Source organism: Orcinus orca, chromosome 11 (assembly GCF_937001465.1).
Source record: "Orcinus orca chromosome 11, mOrcOrc1.1, whole genome shotgun sequence".
Taxonomy (NCBI): domain Eukaryota; kingdom Metazoa; phylum Chordata; class Mammalia; order Artiodactyla; family Delphinidae; genus Orcinus; species Orcinus orca.
Genome location: NC_064569.1, coordinates 35,763,412 through 35,785,760, shown reverse-complemented (window position 1 = coordinate 35,785,760; position 22,349 = coordinate 35,763,412). Strand labels below are relative to the sequence as shown.

The following is a 22,349-nucleotide window of genomic DNA, read 5'->3' as shown; positions in this document are numbered from 1 at the left end:
ATCTCACAACCTGCTTAGTCAGGAGTTCTCTTCTGAATTGAAGTTTGGCATGAGTGCCCCTGATTGGCCGTCCTAGGCCATAGGTCTATATTCTAGCTGCCAAGTACACTGAAAACTAGAGTTGTGACTTCTCTCTTGGGCAGATGGAGATTCCCCAAATAGAGAAGGTGCATTGAAGAGGTGGTAGCTACCACTATTTCAACATTCGTCTACCTCCAATGTGCTTCTAATTTCACTGCTACATCCCTGAGCAGTCTTTCTCAGTCCCCTTTCTTTACTTGCCCCTGGAATGTTGAAGTTCCCCAGGGCTCCGTCTTAATTTTTCTTTCTTCATTCTGAACCCTCTCCCTGGGTGGTGATGTCTAACAGCATGGCTTTAATTACCTTCTCTGTGCTTAGGACCCCCAAATCTTGATCTCCAGTTTTGAGCTCTAGGGCCACATATCTGACTGCCTTTTGGACATTTCTACTTGGATATGTCTTAAGCACCTCAAAATCAGCATGTCTAAAGCCATACTCCTCTGTAACCCAAATTCATTCCTCCAGTTCCCCACAGTACAGGGCCATCTAGTTGCTGAGAAGGAAGATGTTATCCTGGAGAGCTTCCCTCTCTAATCTGCAGGTATCCAGTCAGTCCCAGAGTGCAGTCACTTTTATTTATTTATTTATTTATTTATTTATTTATTGCGGTATGTGGGCCTCTCACTGCTGTGACCTCTCCCATTGCGGAGCACAGGCTCGGGACGTGCAGGCTCAGCGGCCATGGCTCACGGGCCCAGCCGCTCCGCGGCACGTGGGATCTTCCCAGACTGGGGCACGAACCCGTGTCCCCTGCATCGGCAGGCGGACTCTCAACCACTGCGCCACCAGGGAAGCCCTGCAGTCACTTTTAGATCCCATATATATTGTTTTGAATCTGCCACACTCTCTCCATATTTAACTAGAATAGACTGTCACAGTCACAGGGACCCAAACTACTAGGAGAGCTTCCTCCTAGCTTCCAGTTTTGCTCTTCTCTAATCCATCCTCTACCTTGGAGTTAAAAAGATCTTGCTGAGCAACTCATGTCATCTCATTCTCCTGCTTAATGCCCTTCTGAGAAGCACACACCGCCCCGCCCCCCTCCCCACCCCATGCGTGTGCTTATGTGGGCCTAGGGTATCTCTGGAAGGTTGCACCAGAAATTAGTAACTGTGGCTGTCTTGGGAATTTGGATGGGAGAACTGAGTGGCTGAAGGTCAGACTTACTTTTACTGTGCACTCTATTGTATCTTTAAAATTTTTATACCATGTGAACATATGATGTATTCGAAAATTGACTGAAAAAACCAGTAGATTCCCATTGATCGCAAGATAACGTCAAACTCTTTCATGCGGTTTGCAAGACCTCAACACAAAACCGCTCCTGCTTGCTTCGTGAGACACATTGAACGTCTTGCTATTCTTTGAATATGTAAAATTCTCTCACTTTCCAGCATTTGCACATAGTTCCCTTGTTTGAAATGCTCTCTTCTTTCCCATATCCTTTAGTCCTCTGCTCAGATGTCACAGCTTCTGGGAAGCCTGTTTTTTTGGTTTTTTTTTTTTTTTAATATAATAGTGTTTATTTATTTTTACTTATTGACAGTTTTGCTTTATTTATTTATTTATGGCTGTGTTGGGTCTTCGTTTCTGTGCGAGGGCTTTCTCTAGCTGTGGCAAGCGGGGGCCACTCTTCATCGCGGTGCACGGGCCTCTCACTATCGCGGCCTCTCTTGTTGCAGAGCACAGGCTCCAGACACGCAGGCTCAGTAATTGTGGCTCACGGGCCCAGTTGCTCCATGGTATGTGGGACCTTCCCAGACCAGGGCTCGAACCCGTGTCCCCTGCATTGGCAGGCAGATTCTCAACCACTGCGCCACCAGGGAAGCCCTGGGAAGCCTGTTTGACTAGATTTTGAGCCCTCACTTTTTTTCTAGGTAGTACTATCCTTATCAAACTCTTATAATGAACATAATCATCATTATTATTATTATTATCATTATTATTAATTGTGTCTCTTGTCAGAAAGACCATAAGCTCTGCAAGGACAGAAACATCTGGCTTATTCAAGGCTATGCCATTGGTTTTCATGTTAACACTTTGGACATAGTAAGAATTCAATAAATATTACTTACATATGGATAAACTACTCATGCGTTTGTTTCCTCTGCCCCTTAAGCTAGGAGTAATATAGTCTGTTAAGAGTAGCAAGAAACTGATATAATGCTAGTGGTTTCACTCTTCTTGAAGAATGTACCGTACAATTTACAATGAATGAATTTTAAAAAATAAATGAAGGAAATATGTGGCTACTGTTTTGAGATGTCAAAAAAATCATATGTTTAAGTAGCATATGATAGATATAGTTTTTAATACATAAAAATTAATATTTGGTAAACAAACTCATTAATGCCACTGACTTTAAAACATGATTGCTGGCAATTCCTTTAAATACTAGCTTATTTGTAAATGACATTTTAATTTATTCTTTACTGATTCTTCACTGAGCAGCCTACTTTTACTTGCAAATCTTTTATTCTTAAAAATACTCGTATCTTCCCAAATGTTACTCTCAAATCTCTTTCCAGAATTACATTTCTCAGAACTTCGTCTTTTTCTTGATTTATGAATTAAGTTTTTGATCTCTTTGCCAACTTTCCCAAGGCAGTTTTTCACAGCTGGTGGGCCAAGATTTAGTAATAACCCATACTGATCTGTATCATTCTTCAATATGAGGAGTCCTTGCTGTTGAGCTGTATGACTTAAGATCTTATTGGCTGAGCCAGAAGGCATTAGTGTTCATTACCATGCAGGACAGTATTGAAAATGCTGTCGCCTTAGAAATACACCACGCTTTAAAAAAAAATGGCACCAGTGACGTGCAAGGCATAAGATGGGGGTAGCTGGGTTGCGTGGCAGAAGCACATAGGTGAGGGGGCAGCATGCCTGGGTGCCCACTGCCTCCAAGGTTGGTGTGGAGACCAGTCTATGGCCAAAAGGAACATTAACTTGGGACCTGGGGTTTGGAAACAGTGTTCTCATTTTGATTGTCACTCGTTAACCGTGTAAACTTGTATTAGAGGGATCTTCCAAAAACACAGATCGGATTCAATTAACCCTCTCCTAAAACCTTTCCCATTTTGTATAGGATGAAGTCCAAATTTTTTAACGTGGCTCACAAAAGTTTCATGATCTGACTGATCCCTGCCACCTTTTTAATTTGTCTCTGGCATCCCTGTGCCTCCATCTCTTTGATAGTAAATGGCTGGGATTAGTTTAGATGATTTCTAAAGTTCCTTTCAGGGCTAAAAATCTATGATTCTGAGTAGTTACAAAGTCGGCCTCAGCTTTCAGATAGGGTAAAAGGGAATTTATAAATTCCTGTTTCTAAAATGGACCAGCTTGAATTATCCTGGGGCAAGAGAAGTTGTTCAAGTGTAAGAAACACAGTTTACCTCTGCTTTTTTAAGTTTGGTAGAGTAGGATTGTGTGTCCTACAAAATCCTAGAGAATCAGATTCTTCAGTGCAGTCATATAGATCATGTTCTCTTTGTTAGAACTGTAAATTATGAGGGCTGGTAACGACTCGGAAACCTCTAGCCTTTGTCTTTACGGATGATTAAATTAAGGTCCAGAGAGATGAAATGCCTGTCAGGTTTATAATAGAGCCAAAGACTAGACTCCAGCCTTCTTTATTCCCACCGCAGTGTTTTTCCGTGACACAAGACAATTTCACCACCGTGGCTTATGTTCACTGTTCATACAAAAAAGCCCACGTCTAAGTGAATGCCTGGGCAGTATCCTGGGAAGACAAAGGATTCACTCTGCCAGGTCAGGCCAGTGTGAATGAGGATACTTATCTTTTCTCCTTCCAGATGAAAAGCCATGAAAGGGTCCATTGATTCCTTCAGCAGATATTTAGTGAGGGCCAGCCATTATTCTAGAACAAGGTCTCTACCCTCCAGAATCTTATATTCCAATAGAAGTAGACAACAGACATACTAACAAATAACTTAATAAGATGCTTTCAGACGCTGATAAGTAACGTGGAGCAACTGGGGCTGGGAAGGTTACTTTAGATTTAGTAACTACCTAAGACTCCAACTTTTATCAATTCATGAACATTCTCCTCACCTTGATTGTACCTTTTTAAATTAATTCCACAAGTGCACCTTACCAACTCTTGTGAGATGTATTTTTCTATGCTGCTTCCCCAACCTCCTCCTTCCAAATGCTTTAATGTCTTCATATCACAACAAAGAAGATACCATTCTTATATTTGTTGGGCATTTAAGTGCATTTGCATGTGTCTTCTATCCCATAACAGTGTTTGTTTTTTTCCTGCACAAACTTCATTCAAATGGAATGTTCATCATTCCTCAATATTTCATATTTTTGCCATCTCTGCTGCCTACACCAGACTTGAATCTTTACAGTACTGTTTTTTGAACACCTCTGTTTGACAGGAAACTCTCTTCTTTGGCAGCCCCTTCCAACTTTGTGCAAGTCAGTCACTTTAAGCCTACTTCTTCAAAAGCCACTTCCAGTCCTGCCGCACCGTCACATATTCCTTGGTTGCCTCTGTCCTTAGTCATCAACCTTCCTCTTTTTTTCCTCTTTTGACACTTAGCATAAAAGACCTCATGTTGTTATTCATGTAAGTATGTCCTGGCTTCTTAATTTCATTATCGGCTCCTCACGTTGGGGGAGGGAAGAGTTATAAAATCATTTGTATCACCAAATATAAATTCCCTAATGTGTTCTGAATTAAATGGTGCTCAGAAGAAATAAGCACTGCGTTAAGAAAAAAAATGTTTGTTGCTCCCTATTTAATGCACATGGTGTATGTTTCAGATAGACAGTATGTGTCACTTCATAACATTATCTTTTAAGTATTATTTCTTCAGCTAGAGTTTGTTTTTTTGCCTCATGCAGTAAATAGACATGTTTCGTGTTCATTATATACTTGTTGAATAAATGAATGAAGATTTTTTTTAAAAACAACTAGATATTTCAAAGTCTGTACTTTGATCATGTACATTGTGACTTTTAAGGAGGGGAATGGGGACAGGATAGTAATATAATGGTTCTGAAATTATTTGACCATGCAATACTGTGTTTTCAAGCAACCATGAATCTCTTAGAGATAGTACTCTCTAAAATGTAGGCTTAAAACATAGAAGGCACCTAAATGGATAATGATGATGATATTACTATTTCCTGGACTGTAAGTCCTTTTAAGGCAGGGTTTATGCTTTAACTCCCTTTGTACTGAATTTTGGAAGGGATGTTAAAAGCCCCATGGTTCAGCAGTGTACCCTTTGCTTCAATCTCTACAGTGTGTCCAGCCATGTTTGAATTCTTCCACCTGGCAGGAAGCTACCTTCTAGTAGCCCTCTCCGATATTGTGCTGTTCTCCCCACTTAATAGATAATTGTATTGAAGCATAATCTGTCCGTGGTACTATCCACCTATGGTTGTTGTTTTACCCCTTAGGGTCATCAGTATGACTGAAACTCCAGTAAAGTGACTTGGACATAGAAAACATTCAATAAGTATATAGAGAATTGAACTGAATTGTAAGAATTTGACTCACTGAGTTTTTGAATTGGGATTTGGAACTAAAACATACCTTGAATTAAGATTGAATATGTTTTTCACCAGATTACTTTTTAGTTATGCCATTTTTGTGCCTGAATCTGCACATGTAAACGGAAATGATGTTTATGTAGCTTTGTAGTTCTAGTATGTAAATGTGACTCTTTGGAGAGTTCCTTTCCTGAAGATGCGGCATGAGAAATTTAAAAAGGCAATTGGCAATTAGGTATGCAGTATTGCGATGATTTTTTTTGGCATTTTACTTCTTTTCCCCTCATAACACTGCTCCAGGAAATAGGCCTGACACTTCATATCTCTTGGTTGTGAATCCTGTATTCCTGTGTGATCCAAATCACTCAAATTCCTAAAAGGCTTCATATTAAATAGGTTCCTCATTTTTGCTTTACAACCCTATGTTGAACTGGGTTGGCCAAAGAGTTCCCTTGGGTTTTTCCATAAGATGTTACGGAATATATTTTCTCTGACTATATGACAGCTTAAAAAGGAAACATCTGCAAAAGAAAATTGGACAGGCTGATGTCCCCCAACAGTCTGGGATGTAGACCTAACAATGAGCGATTGTTAGAGACAGTATTTAGAAGGCCAACTTACCCTTTCACAAATTATCCTTTATTCATCTTACAAATCAAAATATTCCATAGCTTGTAGCTGTAAATAGAGCCACATTAACAGAAATTACCCCAATTTACTGTCTCTTTTCTCCATCCCGTCCCATAGGACTTTAGTATTCTCAAAGTTCCTATTCCTTAAGTGTTCTTAGGAGGGATCTGGGTTGCTTCATACGTACTTACGAGTTTGATTTGCCAGGTTTGGTGGCTACTCCTGCTGCGGTAGGCTTTCTTCTCTAGGATAGTGTTTGGAGAGAGGCACAGTGTCTTCTGTACTTAATGCTTGTTTCACCTGGACTCAGTCCTGCTTCAGGCACTGAAGCTACTTCCTTGACTCTACCAGGAACTATAATCTCTCACTAGGAACTACTCTTGTTTTGAGGTGATGTCACAGTGTACTCAGTGGTTTTTCCTTTTGATAACCAAGATGCTGTCCCTGGGTTACGTTCATTGTTCTTAGCTCTTTCATCTCCAAAGATAAATTCTTCATGCTTTTGTGCACATGGACTTCTTTGTGGCCATCCCTCTAGCTCACAGCTTAAGCCCAGGGGGGCTTCTACAGTGGTTTTCAGTAACATTGACTCCTCCTCATTACCCTCTCAGAAGGGCAGGGTTAAAGTCCTTTGATCCAGCTGAACACCTTAATAATCCCATATGATTCTTATTATGATCTTAAAACTCTGGAAGCAAATGAGTTTTCATCATATTCCACCAGGGTGCTTGTAGTTTGATTTTTCTTTTAGGCTGTAATCGATTGTGATACTTTCCTTACAGACCAGTGCAAACAAACAGAAGTAGCAGGAGTAGATAATGCTCTATGCGTGCTTGAGAAGAATGTATATTCTGGGTTTTTTTGGATGTAGTGTCCTGTGAATATGAATTAAGTCCAACTGGTCTGTTGTGTCATTTAGGACCTCTCTTGCCTTATTAATTTTCTGTCTGGAAGATCTGTCCATTGATGTAAGTGATATGTTAAATAAAGTCTCCTCCTATTATTGTATTCCTCTGTTTCTCCCTTTATGTCTGTTGGTATTTGTTTTATGTATTTAGGTGCTCCTATATTGGGTGCATATGTGTTAATGAGTGTAATATCTTCTTCTTGTATTGATCCTCTTATCATTATATGTCCTTCTTTACCTTTCTTTATGGAATTTGTTATAAAGTCTATTTTGTCTGGTATGAGTATTGCTATCCCTGCTTTTTTGTCATTTCCATTTGCATGAAATATCTTTTCCATCCCCTCACTTTCAATCTGTGTGTGTCTTTTGCCCTGAAGTAAGTCTCTTGTAGGCAGCATGTTGTAGGTTCTTACTTTTTATCCAATCTGCCACTCTGTGTCTTTTGATTAGAGAATTTAGTCCATTGACATTTAAAGTAATGTACTTATTTCCATTTTAAACCTGGTTTTCCATTTGATTTTGTAGTTCTTCTTGTTTTTGTTCTTGTGGTTTGATGGTTTTCTTTTGCATTATGCTTGAGTTCTTTTTTGTTTGATTTTTGTCAATCTATTGTATGTTTTTGATTTGTGGTTACCCTGGTTTTCAAGTATGTTGATCCATAACTATATCTACTTGCTTTAGACTGTTAGTCATATAAGTTCAAACACATTCTAAAAGATCTACATTTTTTTACTCCCTTCCCCACTGTTTTGTGATTTTGATGTCCTATTTTACATCTTCATGTTTAGCCTTTTGCAGTTAATTGTAGCTATAATTGCTTTTACAAAATTTTTTTTCTTTATATAATGGCTTATTTAAGTGACCTTCAATCCTTTTATATATTTGTCTTTCCTATTGTGATTTTTCCTTTCCTGTAGATTCTTGCTTCTTTTCTATTTAGAGAAGACCTTTCAATATTTGTTTAGGGTAGGTATGGTATTGCTGTATTCTTTTAGTTTTTGCATGTCTGAGAAACTCTTTATCTCTCCTTTTATTTGAAATGATAATCTTGTTGGGTAGAGTATCCTAGGTTGCAGGTTTTTCCCTTTCAGGACTTTGAATGTATTGTGCCACTCCCTTCTGGCCTGCAAAGTTTCTGCAGAGAAACCAGCTGAAAGCCTTATAGGGGTACCTTTGTAACTGACTCTTTGTTTTTCTCTTGCCGCCTTTAGAATCCTCTCTTTATCTTTAGCTCTTTCCATTTTAATTAAGATACGTCTCAGTGTGCGTCTGTTTGGGTTCATCTTGTTCGGGACCCTCTGTGCTTCTTATTCCTTGAAATCCGTCGTCTTCTTTAGATTTGGGAAGTATTCAGCCATAATTTCTTCAAATTTTCGATCTCCTTTTCTCTCTCTTCTCTTTCTGGAACCCCTGTTGTGTGTACGTTGCCACAGTTTTTATTATCCCATAGATCTCGTATGTTGCTTTTATTTTTTTTTCCTTTGTCTTTCTGTCTGCTGTTCTGATTCAGTGATTTCCATTATTCTATCTTCCACATCACTTATTCGTTCTTCTGTGTTATTTAGTCAGTTAATCATTGCTTCTAGATTGGTCTTTAGCTCAGTAATTGTCTAATTTTTATTGGTTCCTCTTTATAGTTTCTAGTTCCTTGTTACAGTGATCTGCATTTCTACTGATAATCTTTTTTAATTCCTTTCGCATTTTTATTACCTCCTTTTTGAACTCAGGGTCTAGTAACTGGTGAGGTCTACTTCATTATTTGTTCTTTCAGAGGATTTCTCTTCTTTCAACTGGCAGTAGTTTCTTTGCTGTCTCATTTTACTTAACTTTCTCTGTCTCTATGAATTTAGGAGAAACCGTTATCTACTGTGATCTAAAAGGGCTGTTTCCATGTGGGAGCATCCCTGTGTAGACTGTACGAGTCCAATATTTTTGTGGCAAGGGCTGTTTTTGATCTGGATGCCAGCCACGTCTTTCCTCAGGGAATGCTGGCTCTTAGCCCCTTGATAAGGAGTGTGACTTGCATTGTGGTGTCCAGAGACTGCACAGCAGTGTTGGACAGGGCCTCCTCTTTACTCTGTGGCTGTCACAGCCCTGTCAGGGGCGGGGTCTGCTCCCCAGTTCTTGGACTAGAAGCCCTGAGATCCAGGTTCTATAAGGCTCTGTTGCCCTTGAATGCCTGCTCTGTCCCAAAGGATGTGACCAGTGAAGCAAGTGAGGCCCAGGGAACCTATGTGCTGTCCATACAGGCATCCGTGGTTTTGCCCAGAAGCAGCCCAAGGTTGTGTGCGTCCCTTACTCCACTGTGTTTGTCCCAGACCTAGTGCTAGGCTGCAGTGTGGAGTGGGCTGGTTCTGGGGGCTGAAGTGCTGTGGCTGCAGGAATCAAGATAGTTATGCTGCTCCCTGGGGCCCGGGCTGCCTCTGTGGCAGGCCTCTCCCAGGACCTGTGTGCCCCAGATCTGGTTCCAAGCTGTGGTGTGGGGTGGGTGGAACCAGAGGGCTCCCTCTGGAAATGAACTGCTGTATACTCCTCCCCAGGGACTGTCCGCCCAAGACGTGCATTTCCGTGGTGCCACTTGACAAAGACTGCCCCTACCCTGTGAGCTCTGAAAATGGGCTTCGAGGCCAGACCCGCCGCCTTCATGTGTGAGCCCACAATGTCTGCCACGTCTGGACCCACCTCCACCTGTGCGAGCACTGATCATGGCTCCAATGCCAGACCCACGGCTGCCATGTGTGTGCTGTGCTGACAGTGGGCTTTGAGATTTGGCATGGACCACTCCCCAGGCCTTCTGGGCTGTCTCCACACAGCTAGAACGAGTCCCCTCCAAGGGCCCTTCTGCCCGAGACTTAGCGCTTAGCCACCGAGCACTAGTGGCCCTGCCCAGCACGCATTTCAGACTTTTGGGAGTGTGGTGAGGTAGCAGCCGTCAGCTCCCCGCTCTCTCCTCCATGATTACTAGCAAGCCAGCATGCACACGCTCCTCTTGAGCAAAGTCCAGGCCCCACCCATCCCAGCTGACCTCTTAGCAGGAAAAGAGGTTCCCCAGGACAAGGGTCTATGTGTGGACTTTCACAGATCCTTCTCAGCAGTGCTGGTTCCATCCTGATGCCTTTTTCTTTCTTTCTTTTTTTAAAAATTTCCAACCTGCTTATGTGGAGATCTTTCTTGCAGCTTTGGTTGTATAAGAGATCTTCTACAGCTTCCAGTTGATTTTCTGTGAGAATTGTCTCACATGTAGATGTATTTTTGATGTTGGGGGAAGGTGAGCCTCACGTCCTTCTACTCCTCCATTTCAGTCCTTCTGAGTGATTCTTAGCTCTGATTATGCATTAGACAAGGGGTCATCAAACTATGGCCTGTAGGCTAAATCTGATTCATCTTCTTATTTTGTAAATAAAGCTTTATTGGAAAATCGTCAGGCTCATTCATTTACATATTGTCTATGGTTGCCTTCATGCTACAACAAGAGTTAAGTAGTTGCAGTGGAGAACTTATGGCCCCCAAAGCCTAAAATATTTACTATCTGGCTCTTTATTGAAAATTTTTGCTGACCCCTGCATTAGACTCTTCACAGAGAAGATTAAAAATAATATTATGTCTGTGTTGCACCACGGATAATTAAACAAGATTTTGGAGTGGGATTTGGGGAGTTGGTGCAAAAACTAATGTTTTTTAAAAGCATCTCACATGAATATAATGTGTAGCCAGAATTAAGAAGAAACACAAATAGATGATCCCTACCCTTCAAGGGTATATTTGACTTACTGGAAAAAGAAACTTACAAAAATTAATAAAGGTACAATGGATATATATCTATAATGGAAACATTTACAAAGTTCCAAGGGAGCACAGCATAGGGAGCATTTTACTTCCTTAGGGAAGTTTTCTCAGAGAGACATTTAAACAGATTCTTGAAGGGTGAATCTACTGGTAGACAAGATCCACTGCGGGTGGTGATAGGGAGAGAAGGAGAAGAGAGAACAGCATATGCAAAAGCACATAAGTAAGAAAGAGTGTGGCCCATTCAAGAAATGACCAGAAGCTCAGTGTGGCCAGAACACTGAGAGGGAAGAGGGAGTGAGATCATAGAATATAAAGCCAGAAAGTAATGGTCAAACTGGGAGGGGCTTTGTATGCTAAGATGTTTGTAATTTACTGTGTTGACTTTCATTTAGAAGTTGAATGGAAAATTGAGTGTCTCTAAATCTCAGTATTTTCATCCATAAAATAAGTAGTTAGCCGCATAATTGCCAAGAGCCCTCTAGCTCTAAAATATAGCGCCCCCCCCCCCCCCGCCCCACCCCAAAAGACTGTGTCAGCTATTTCTTTTGACACTCTCAGGACTGAGAACATACTTGAGTTATATGAATGGCATGACTTTTGTAGTATTGGGTCACCTGACTATCTCCTGTAATTGATCCCTTTATTTTAATAGAACAAATGAGGTCAATGCTACTTCGTGGATTTACCACGAGGATTTGAGAAAGCACACTTCTGGAGGAGAAGCACCTTGCCTGGTCAATGCATTAAGGCCCTTAATAAAGAGTATAACATAATGATAAAATACCTGTAAAATACTTTATGTTTCAGGCAGAGAGGGGCTATAAAATGGGGACAGTTTTATTGTTAAAATTCACATTCTTCCCAATTAGTACTAGTGCTTATTATTATGGCTTAGCATTTGCAAGTCTCTACACTCAAAACTTGGTGTGTGAATTACTGTGGAAGCTCTTCAATATGATGTCTGGTTTTTCTATTTTACAGCTTCTCATTTCTATCAGGCTCTAGATTGTAATTTCATCTCTGTTCAACACTTACTGGTATAGCTGTATCTCTACTCGTATCTCTAATAAACTACATGTTATTGGTTTCATATCTTTAAGTGAAGTTTTTCAAGTTCTGGTGTATATTGAATATTCTATTTACCTCTTGCAGGGTCTCCCCAAGTGTACAGAATAGCCAGTGAATCAAAAAATAATATGTGGTTGGCTCAGTGATTGAAACGTCCAAGACTCTAAGGCAGCCCAGTCTCTATTTTCTGACTCATTTTATCAAACATTCTATCTAAGGTAGATGAATGGACTGAATATTTTTAGATGTATTTTAGAATGATGCAAGTTGAAATATAAAGACATCTTTGAAACTCCAGCAAGAGCTTTTAGGAAAAAATGTTATAATTTCTGTCATTTGAACATCAAAGGTTTCTACTAAAGGAGATACTTTGAATACATTTAAAAAATGCTTTTCAATTAGTAACTTTTGCCCTCTCCCCACCAAAGAAAATTATAGAGAAACTCTAGACTACTGGCCACTGTTGACCCCTTTGCCCTACTTTTTCTTCACAGACGTTGATGAGTGTGCTGAAGGGCGCCATTACTGCCGTGAGAACACGATGTGTGTCAACACCCCAGGTTCCTTCATGTGCATCTGCAAAACTGGATACATCAGAATTGATGACTATTCATGCACAGGTAAACAGTGACTATTTGTGAAATAAAATCTTTCTGTGCCTTAAATTTACTTTTAAAAGTTCCTTTTAACTCTAAGTGTTTGGAGAAGTGTGCCATAAATGCCCCCTTACAACAAAACAAGTTATAAGCAAAAGCATATCTTCTTGATTTGGTAGTTAATTCTGAATCTGTTCTAAGGAAAGGGCTAGCTCCTTGCTCTGGGTAAGAAATTCCTATTAGAAATGTAAAGATAAACTGAGGAACAAAATCAATATTTTACTAATTTTATACTTAAATAGTATTTATACTAAAAGCTTGTGTGAATTCTATGGCAAATCTGAGAAACACCCTTAAATAATGTTTCTTTACATGACAGTTGACTTTTGAATAGAGGAATAATGACATAAGTAATGTAATGTTTTCAGAAATAGATCTGTGGAGTGCTAGGAAATGGGAAGAGTGTCTTCGTGCCTCTGGGGAGTACAGTGGAGTATCTACATCAAAGAAGTTTTGCTTATGTTTGTGCTATGAAATATCACTCCCATCAGTAGCATCCAGAGTCCTCCTCAGGGATATCTCGAGTGTTAGTAATGTCTGAAGTTGGTCCTAGGATAAGACAACCTATTCACTTCATATTCTGTAGAATATGAAAGAAAGTGGTGCTAACAGAGTAGCTTACAGCCTATGGGGATTGAAGAAATGTGGGTGTGAAATACAACATTCTTTTGGCTTTTTTTTTTAAATAGAAGAAACATATACGTACCATATTTTAGAAAAACATATAAAGTCATAAAACTGGAAAGCACTTAAAGTGTTATCTTGTCATTTTTACTCTTATGTCCCCATCATAAGTTGAAAATATCATAAGTTGAAAATGCATTTAATGCACCTAGCCTACCAAACATCATAGCTTAGCCTAGCCTACCTTAAACGTCCTCAGGACACTCACATTAGCCTGCAGTTGGAAAAAATCAACTAACACAAAGCCTGTTTTATAATAATGTGTTGAATACCTCATGTAATTTATTGAATACTGTAGCGAAAGTGAAAAACAGAATGGTTCTAAGTGTATCGGTTGTTTACACTTGGTTCGCTGCCGCTGCCCAGCATCGCAAGAAGGTATCATACTGCATATCACTAGCCTGGAAAAAGATCAAAATTCAGAATTCGAAGTACATTTACTACAGAATGTTTATCACTTTCGTACCATCATGAAGCTGAAAAGTCGTAAGTCGAACCATTCTAAGTGGGGACTGTCTATACTTGATATCCTATTTATTAGTTAGAGCAAAGGGACTGTCCTTCCTCTAAATTCAAGTGTAGCATTTATATAAAAACAGAATGATGAAAATAAAATGTAATGAGAATTGCCTTCTCAGTCTGTGGAGAATAACCAAAGATATTCTGAAGGTAGAAAATATATTTAACATAGAGTTGCCAGTGGATTTACAGATTCTTGCTTTTTTGTCAGTTCATCCTAAACATTTCCACATTATGGGAACAATTCTGCACTTTTTCTTTAGAAAAAATATAATCACACTGAGTGGCAAAGTATCCTGACGGAGCACTATGGAGATATTTTTCAACATAAAAAGGGAATATAAAAGAACAAGTCTTAGTGAATACATGAAGAATAAAATAAACAGTTTGCCGTAATATTGGTAATATCAATAAATCTGCATTCCAATGTAATGGCTAACAGAACAAAACAAAAAAAACTAAGATAAAACTACTTGAGTGATATTTTGAGATGTACTCATTAAAAATAAAAATGCTAGCAATTTTCAAGGAGTCTGCTAATTCTTCGGCATTAGAGACTTAAAAAGCTTTGTATATTTTTGTACTTCCTAGTGATTCTTTTTGTTTTTCTTACAATCTTAAAAAGTGTTAGAGACAAGTAAGGAAGAGTACACGACACAAGATTTGACCTAGTGTTGAATGAGGAGTGTTTCTTGGAGGAGGGTATTTTCAAGAGGTTCATTTCCATCCTGAGCCTGTCTGTTGGCTGTAAATCCAAGGACTAGTTCAGCTGTCATCCCTTACAGAGCATCTTCTGCTTTGGCTTTACCTCTCCCAGTGTATTTTCTTTCCAAATAAAATCCCACAAATTGCTGGGGTGATTTGTTTTTTTGGACTACTTATGGAGAATTTCCCCTTAAGATTTCAAAGTATCTAATGATAAAAATGAAGTGTCCCTTTGTAGGAATACCAAGGAAGGCCAAAGTCACCTTAGGAAAAGCTGTTCAGGCCATGATTTTTTGCCTAAGGAGCCAGAGCCAGGAATTTCATGATCTGGCAGGTGATGGAATGTGTTTCCTTAATGATGCAGCAGCGTTTCCAGCTAGCACCACTATTTCTATGCTTCCATTTAAAGAAGAGAGACTTTCTTGCCCTGAAATTTTCTACCTACTATGAGTAGGTCTGCAAATTTGAGGATTTCCATCCATACATAAAAGTTGGATTTTCTTGGGAATATGAGTGGATTTTACTTTGTCCTCCAGAGTCAGGTGATCTTTGACACAACATTTTATGCTAAACCATGCAGGGCCAGCACATATTTAGGGTTCCTGTAAAGGCAATGAATGTTTAAATTTTTCCTCGTTGAATCTTTTCCTCTGTCCTTTAGCATTAGCATCTGAACAGAAGGCTTGAAGAAGGCTTGACTCCTCTATGATGTGGGTTTGCCTTATGGCTGAAGGCATCTAGGCAGTACCTTTTCAAGAGCTCTCATAAGACCAGAGTAGGACTTTATATCTCTGATAAAGATTGGGATTTATTTTCTCTGAAGTTTAGAAACAGACATTCACATACTTGCAGGAGTAGGCCTTCCAGAATAAATGTCAGAACACCACTGCAGAGCCATTCTCTGATGTTTGTGTCTGAGCTCTTGAAGTTCTGAATTTGTTTTGTTTCTGTATCCCTGCCCCTCTTTGCTATTGAAGAGCACCCTGCCATAGTGTAACAAGTGACATTGTCAACACTGTACCCAGCAGACTCTCAAAGGTGCTAACCCCATCTGAAAATTAATCATGGACATTCTAATTAAGGAAGAATCCAAGGCAATACATGTTACTTTATAGTCAAGAGCTTTGATCAATAAAAGAAGCCTTTTTTTTGCTTTTATAAGCTTGTAGTGTGGCATAGAAATTATGTATGCTATAGAGTAATCACCTTCCACAGCTGGTAGAATTGCACAGACTTTTTTTGTTTGTTTCACTTTCAGATAATTTGAGTTATATTTTTGCCATAAAGAGAAAATTTTGGAGATGGACGCATTCTTACAGATAATCTAATCCAATTTCCTAACTTCTACAAATGAGGAAATTGAGGCTCAGAGAGATTAATTGCCTTACCTATGGTTATACAGTCAGTGAGAAGCAAAAGGGGGCCAGAGGATAAGACTTTTTATTCTTAGCTCTTACATTAGTCACCATTGGTTTAATTTGCAACAACACAAAAATAAGGGGAGAAGACTCATACTTTATCTAGAACTGCATTATTCAATTTATAATATTCAGTAGTTAAACTGCGTTTCTATAGTTTCACTTCATTAGCTTCAACTCCAAGAGGAACTTTTCCCCTACAGATCGTATAGTAATAATCCTAAATCAGAAGTCAGTAGAAAACATAGAATTTGCCATTTTCTGGGCCTCTGACTCTATTATGCAGTTTCACTGATGACTCAGTTGCACCATTTGCATAGTTTACACTCTTGATAAAGTGTCGATGCAGCACTTTATATTCTTCTGAACTCATTAATATAATTTTCCTTCCAGTGATGGTGTTCTTTTTCTAGTTAATACTTCATAATCTCTGTCCTCATATCCTGTCCTATTCTAGAATAAAGCATGGTTATACCTACAAGAAAAGAGAAAGGAAGGAAGGGAGGGAGGCAGAGAGGGAGGGAAGGAGGAAGGAAGGGAGGAAAGAAAGGATAGAAAAGGCAGAGGGAAGGGAAGGAAAAGGGTTTGGTTTATATGAGCCAAGATGTTAGAAGCCCATTCTTCCATCTCTCTGATTACAAAAATAACTTAATTTTCATGAATAACAAAGTGTCTTTATTATTTATCTAGACTAATGCCTTCCTTGGTTTACTCACATAAGCACTGATTAGATTGGGCAAATCTTTCTGAGTCTTACTAGACAGCTCATCTTGAAACTAGTCTTGTGTAATGCACAAAGAATAAGATAGCTCTGGAAATAAAGATGGGATCAAGAATTTTGGAATTATCAAAGGATAAAAATATTCTGAAGGAAAAGGCATTCATTTCAGATCTTCCCGATATATCTCTCTGCTTTGAGTATTACAACTAAAAAACAGAGTTCTCATTCTTTTTTCGTGTTGATGAGCTTGTAACCTTCCCACTCTTGTGTAGTTTTTTAGAGTGGGAACAGGAGAATGGGAAGGGTGGACCAGTCTACCACCAAGGAATGGAAAAGGTCTTGTCCAACTTAGAGAGAAAATTCATCCTTTAGGGCAGTGGTTGTCCAACAGGGGCGATTTTGTCTTCCTACCTGCCAGAGGTTATTTGACAATGTCTGGACACACTGTTGGTTATCACAACTGTGGGGAAAGGGGGTTGCTACTGGCCTAATGATAGGTAGAAGCCAGAGACATGCTAAACATCCTATAATATTGTTAGACTAGCTATCCTCTTGAGGAAATGTCTTATTTTTCTGGAACGCTTTCAACTGGGAGCTTTTCTCTGGTTACTTTCCAACTGAGTCATTAATCTTTATCCTGCACAGGACATCCAGTATAAGACAGTCCCCCATAATAAAGAATTATATGACCCAAAATGTCAGTGGTGCCAGGGTTGAGAAGTTAGGGTCACCCACTCGAAACTGTAGGATGTACACTTTCTTTTTAATTTCCTTTTTCCTCTCCAGGTTTCTTTTAGGCCTTGTATAGTGATGTCTTCTCTCAGTTCTTGAGGTACCCAGTGTCCTTCCAACGGCCTTTGGCCACAAAATGGACCCCTTCTCAGTAAGGCCCACTCTCCCCCAAGTTCTTTCCTCTCCTTTCTCTTATCAAAACCCTGTTCTTAAGACTCACAGACATAGAGAACAGACTTGTGGCTGCCAACGGGAAAGGGAGGTGGGGGAGGGATGGATTGGGGTTTTGGGGTTAGCAGATGTGAGCTATTATATATAGAATGGATAAACAACACGGTCCTACTGTATAGCACAGGGAACTATATTCAATATCCTGCAATAAACCAGGATGGAAAAGAATATGAAAAAGAATGTATAGATAGATAGATAACTGAATAACTTTGCTGTACAGCAGAAATTAACACAACATTGTAAGTCAACCATACTTCAATAAAATAAATTTAAAAAAACCTGTCCTTAGCTTAACAGGTGGAAAAATCGCAGACCTCACAGAGGTGGCAGAGGGGATTTCTTAGGGCCTCTCAAATTACGCTATCCTGATGCCTCCCCAGTAGCTTTCCACTGACCCTGACTGCTTCCGTTTTTCCAGAGCTTCTAATGCAGGCTTTGGTCCATGTCACATATCACAGAAGGTCCATAAAGTATCTGAGCACAAGAAATTCTTCTAGATACTTGATTTTTGTTGTTAAACAAAGAGCCTCCTCTGGTGTTCCCCAAGGAGTTTTACTTCTTAAAGTACTTAACTTTTTACAGCATCGAAAACTCCTAGCACTTACATTTTATGATCTCGTTGTAGTTACTTCTTTTTCTCTAACAAGGTCAATACTGACTATTTTTTTAAAAAAAATCATCATTACCATCCGATTTGTTGGGCTTTATTACTGTTGGTTTTCTAGCATTTTCAAGAGTTTTAGATGCTATTGACATGCACAGAAGGTTGCAGAGGATTTACTACTGGGCAACCAGAGCAAAGATTTTAAGTCCGTTGTAACCCATGCGTGGCCTTTTCTCAAATAGCTGTCTCCTTTTTGTGTGTTTCTTTGAAGTTCCCTATTAATTAATGCTAGAAAAGGTCATTTGCTTAAAGTGCTTAAAGAGATGGTATTTTGGAAAGGCAGCGTAACATTATTCTTTTTCATTCTGCAGTCTTCCAAAAAGAATTGAACTTGAAGCTGATAATTTATTGTATGGATGTACAATAACTTTATTATCAACTGTTTAAAAATAGCTCTCGGTGGGTTTATCAAAATCACAAGTACAGAAGAAGGTAGATAATTCATTGTGTGGGCACCATGATAATTACTGGTATATAAATAGTGAAGGAAGTAAGAATATTGTGGACAACGGCAGAGAGGATAGGGGGCCAGGAGAGGCACAGATCAGAGAGAACAATGGTAAAGAAGAGGAAGTGAAAATATGCATATCAGCCCTCACAAAACTCCTAAATAAACGTCATTTTAGTTATAAAAAGCCTTGGCTCTTTATCTTTAGTAAAATGCCTAGCACAGAAGAAATCTTTAATAAACATTAGCTACAGTTATTGTCGTTGTCTCTATTGTGATTAGAGAAGTGAGCCTCTTGAGGAAATGTCTTCTGTCCCTAGGAGTTTTTCAACTGGGCACTTCTCTCTGGTTACTTTTCAATGGAGTTATTTTTATTATTATTATAAATAGATAGCCTTGCTGGAGCCATGGATTCAGTGTGTTTTTATTTAGTCAACTGACTTATTATGTACCTGTGAATAGGGGCTTAAAAAAGAAAGAGAAACCTTGGTGTAACTGAATAGCACTCTCTCTGGAAGTTAGAAAAAATCCTCCCATAGGAGGATGTGTTGTACTTCCTGGGATCAGGGAGGTTCCTCCTATTCTTGAGAATGAGTGTTAGATGGGGAGGCTTGGAGCTAGATATCTGCTTCCAGGGCCTGTGGTGGACACTAATCTACCTGGAGTAGAGTCCGTGGCCTCCAAAGAATGAGTGAGTCTGGTCAGTTCTCAAGCAGGGCAGATTTTATGAGCCTGGCTGCTTCCATGTGAATTTCTTTTCTAAAGAATCAAAATCAGCAATCAGACAATCCTGCCATCTGGCCACTAGTTGCCATGACAGTTGGGAAAGACTTTTGCATTTTTATGAGCAATCACTCCAAATTGTCTTTTTTCTGGAATCAGCATTACAAAATACGATACAATTGTGGCATATTTCAGAAAATATGAAGAGTCAGATTTGGGGTGTTAAATACGGCCTCTAATGCTAAAAGCTGCATCATTCATCTCCTGTGGTTTGCTATATATTATTATGCTGTGTCGTTATTACTGAGTAACTTGAACATCTAAACATGGTCACAAAAGCAAATTAAAGTACCAGGCCTTAGGACTCAAAGAATTAATAATGAAAAGCGGTTTTTAAACAAACATAATCAAGAAAACCTCTCTAGAAGAATGTGTACTGTGGTTACCAGGAAGGGTTAATGTTTAGAAAACTTCAGACCATGTTTGGAAAACTTGCAGAGAACAGAAGTGAGACTCGTCTGCACAGTGAGTGTGGAGGCCAAGGCAATGTGCTTATCTCTTTTCTGAAACACATATATGCACGCATACAATTAGCAATCAGCTCAAAACGGAAGAGGCTCAAAGGCTCAGGGAACTGAAGTGCCTTTTTCGAGATGAAAAGCTTGGAAAAGAGCCTGTGCTATCTGAGTCTGTCAGTGAGTGGGGGTCACACACCAGCACCCACGTAGCAGTTTCCAGGCTTGTCAAAGCCTTTAGTCAGCATCTCAGTGCAGCCCTCGTATCCATGTCTGACCTCCAGCTCGGCCGTGGTTTGATCCAAGCACCCGGTGATGTGTGTCCACACAAGCTTGCCTCTGTGCAAGCTCATCTGAGCACTGAGATGATGGGAGCCGCCTCATTAGGCAGCCTCACTTGCTTTGACTTGGTTGGTAAACTCTCATTCACCTTTGTCCCAAACGGATTATGGTTTGAGTTTTATTATGAGACTTTTATGTGAAGAGCACAGAGCTGAAAACTCACATAGGGGAATAAAAAGATTATACATGCCAGGAGTGTACTAATAGTGGTGTCTTAGCAACAGACACCTGTGGAGGACAGGATTATTGAAGTTGAGGTTTAATAGATGCCTTTCACTTTCTTCCTTTATTGTTGGCTTTAACATGTTAGCCGGAATGGAAGTTTGGCTTTCCTTGTGCCTCTTCACTGTGTGCTCCATGAAACAGAGTTCATCGTCTGGCTCTGCTGCTGATCTAATCTTGCAGTGGGTGTGTATCTACCTGGTGACATCGCCCTGTCTTGGTGTTCCCCTTTTCTCCCCAGCCCAAGGTGCCTTTGCAGTGTCACATCCAGGTCACGGGTTTGGGCTCAGAGGGTGAGTTTCTTCTCTCAAATGTGGAGCCTCCTCTCTCCTGTGTGCCTCTGCTGGGGAATGGCAGAGCCTCACTCGTTGTTTGGGTAATGCTTTCACCAGTCTATCTGTCGCCATGTATTTCAGTGATTGGCACTTTCTTCAGAAGACTTCTGGTACTTCTGATACCACATTGGTACTTTCTTCAGAAGACTTCTGATACCACATTGCTTAAACTAAGTTCTTTTATCAAAGGGACTAATATTGTATTAGTTATCTACTGCTGCATAACAAATAACCCTCAAATTTAACAGCTTAAAACAGCATGTAATTATTGGCTCACAGCCTGTGGGTCAGGTGTCTGGGTGTAGAATAGCTGGGTCCTGTCCTTCAGGGTCTCTCAGAAGGCTACAATCAAGGTGTCCACCAGGGCTGGGGAAGGGTTTTTCTTTAATCTTACCTTTGTAGTTGTTGGTGGATTCAGTTCCTTACTGGCTGTTGACTGTTGATTGCCCTCAGCTCCTTGCCATGCGGGCCTTTCCAACATGGCAGCTCGCTTCATCAAAGCCAGTCAGAGAGAGAGCCTGCTGGCAGGACGGAACCAACATCTTTTGTAACCTAACCACAGAAATGACATCCTATTGCCTTTGCTGTAGTATATTGGTTAGAAGAAAATCACTTAGGTCCAGCCTATACTAAAGAGGGGGATTACACAAAGACATGTCTATCATGAGGTGGAGATCGCTGGGAACCATCTTAAAGGCTGCCTACTACAGACATTAAATATTATCAATAGTTAACTAACCTGCTTCAGCTAAGTACAGATAAAGAGCACCAGGTTAAGAGTAATGAAAGAGTAGTAAAAACTCATTGTGTAAGAACTGTGTGAGTGATTGTGAAAAATTCATGATATGTCACACATTTCTTTCACTTTTCTTGACACCAGAGCTTTGATCTGGGTGCATAGTAGGGTTATTGTCCAATTTAATACATGGAGATGGTATAAATAAATCATTACTATACATTGTGGTACATTCTGTAATAAAGGAATGTGCAGAGAGCTGTGGCCACCCCAGAAGAAGCAGTGAGTAATCTGGTTTAAGCCCAATTTGGGGCAGGCATCACTAAGTGACATTTAAATTGAGGTTTTTAAGGATGAACAGACATTTCAGGAGAGGAAGAAGTGAGAGAAGGCATTTCAGGACGAAGGAAGAGTAGGTACCAAAGTATGGGTTGTTGTATAATAGCAAGTTTAGTGTGAATGGAATTGTTAGAGATAAAGCCAGAAAACCCTGTGGAAATTCTAAGATACATTTCATGGTTTCTAAAACATTTCACTCAGTCTGTGCACCTTCTAACTGAGATGTGCATGTTGAAGTGTCCATGTTTTGCTTTGTTTTTGTTTTATGTTACTTTTCTTTTTTGCTGAAAAGTTGATTATTAAACTGATGATACTTCTAACCATCAATGCAGAGCTAGAATCAAGGTGATAGGAT

The 22,349-nt window shown here is 39.7% G+C and overlaps 1 protein-coding gene across 3 annotated transcripts in view; it reads left to right on the top strand.

Annotated features, from left to right (window-relative positions):
• NELL2 (neural EGFL like 2) overlaps positions 1-22,349 on the top strand; it is a 376,784-nt gene that overhangs the window by 188,213 nt on the left and 166,222 nt on the right. For all 3 annotated transcript variants that reach the window (XM_049694047.1, XM_004274430.3, XM_049694046.1), the window contains one exon: positions 12,499-12,624. In XM_049694047.1, coding sequence (XP_049550004.1) covers positions 12,499-12,624 — 126 coding nt within the window. The remainder of the gene's footprint in view (positions 1-12,498; positions 12,625-22,349) is intronic.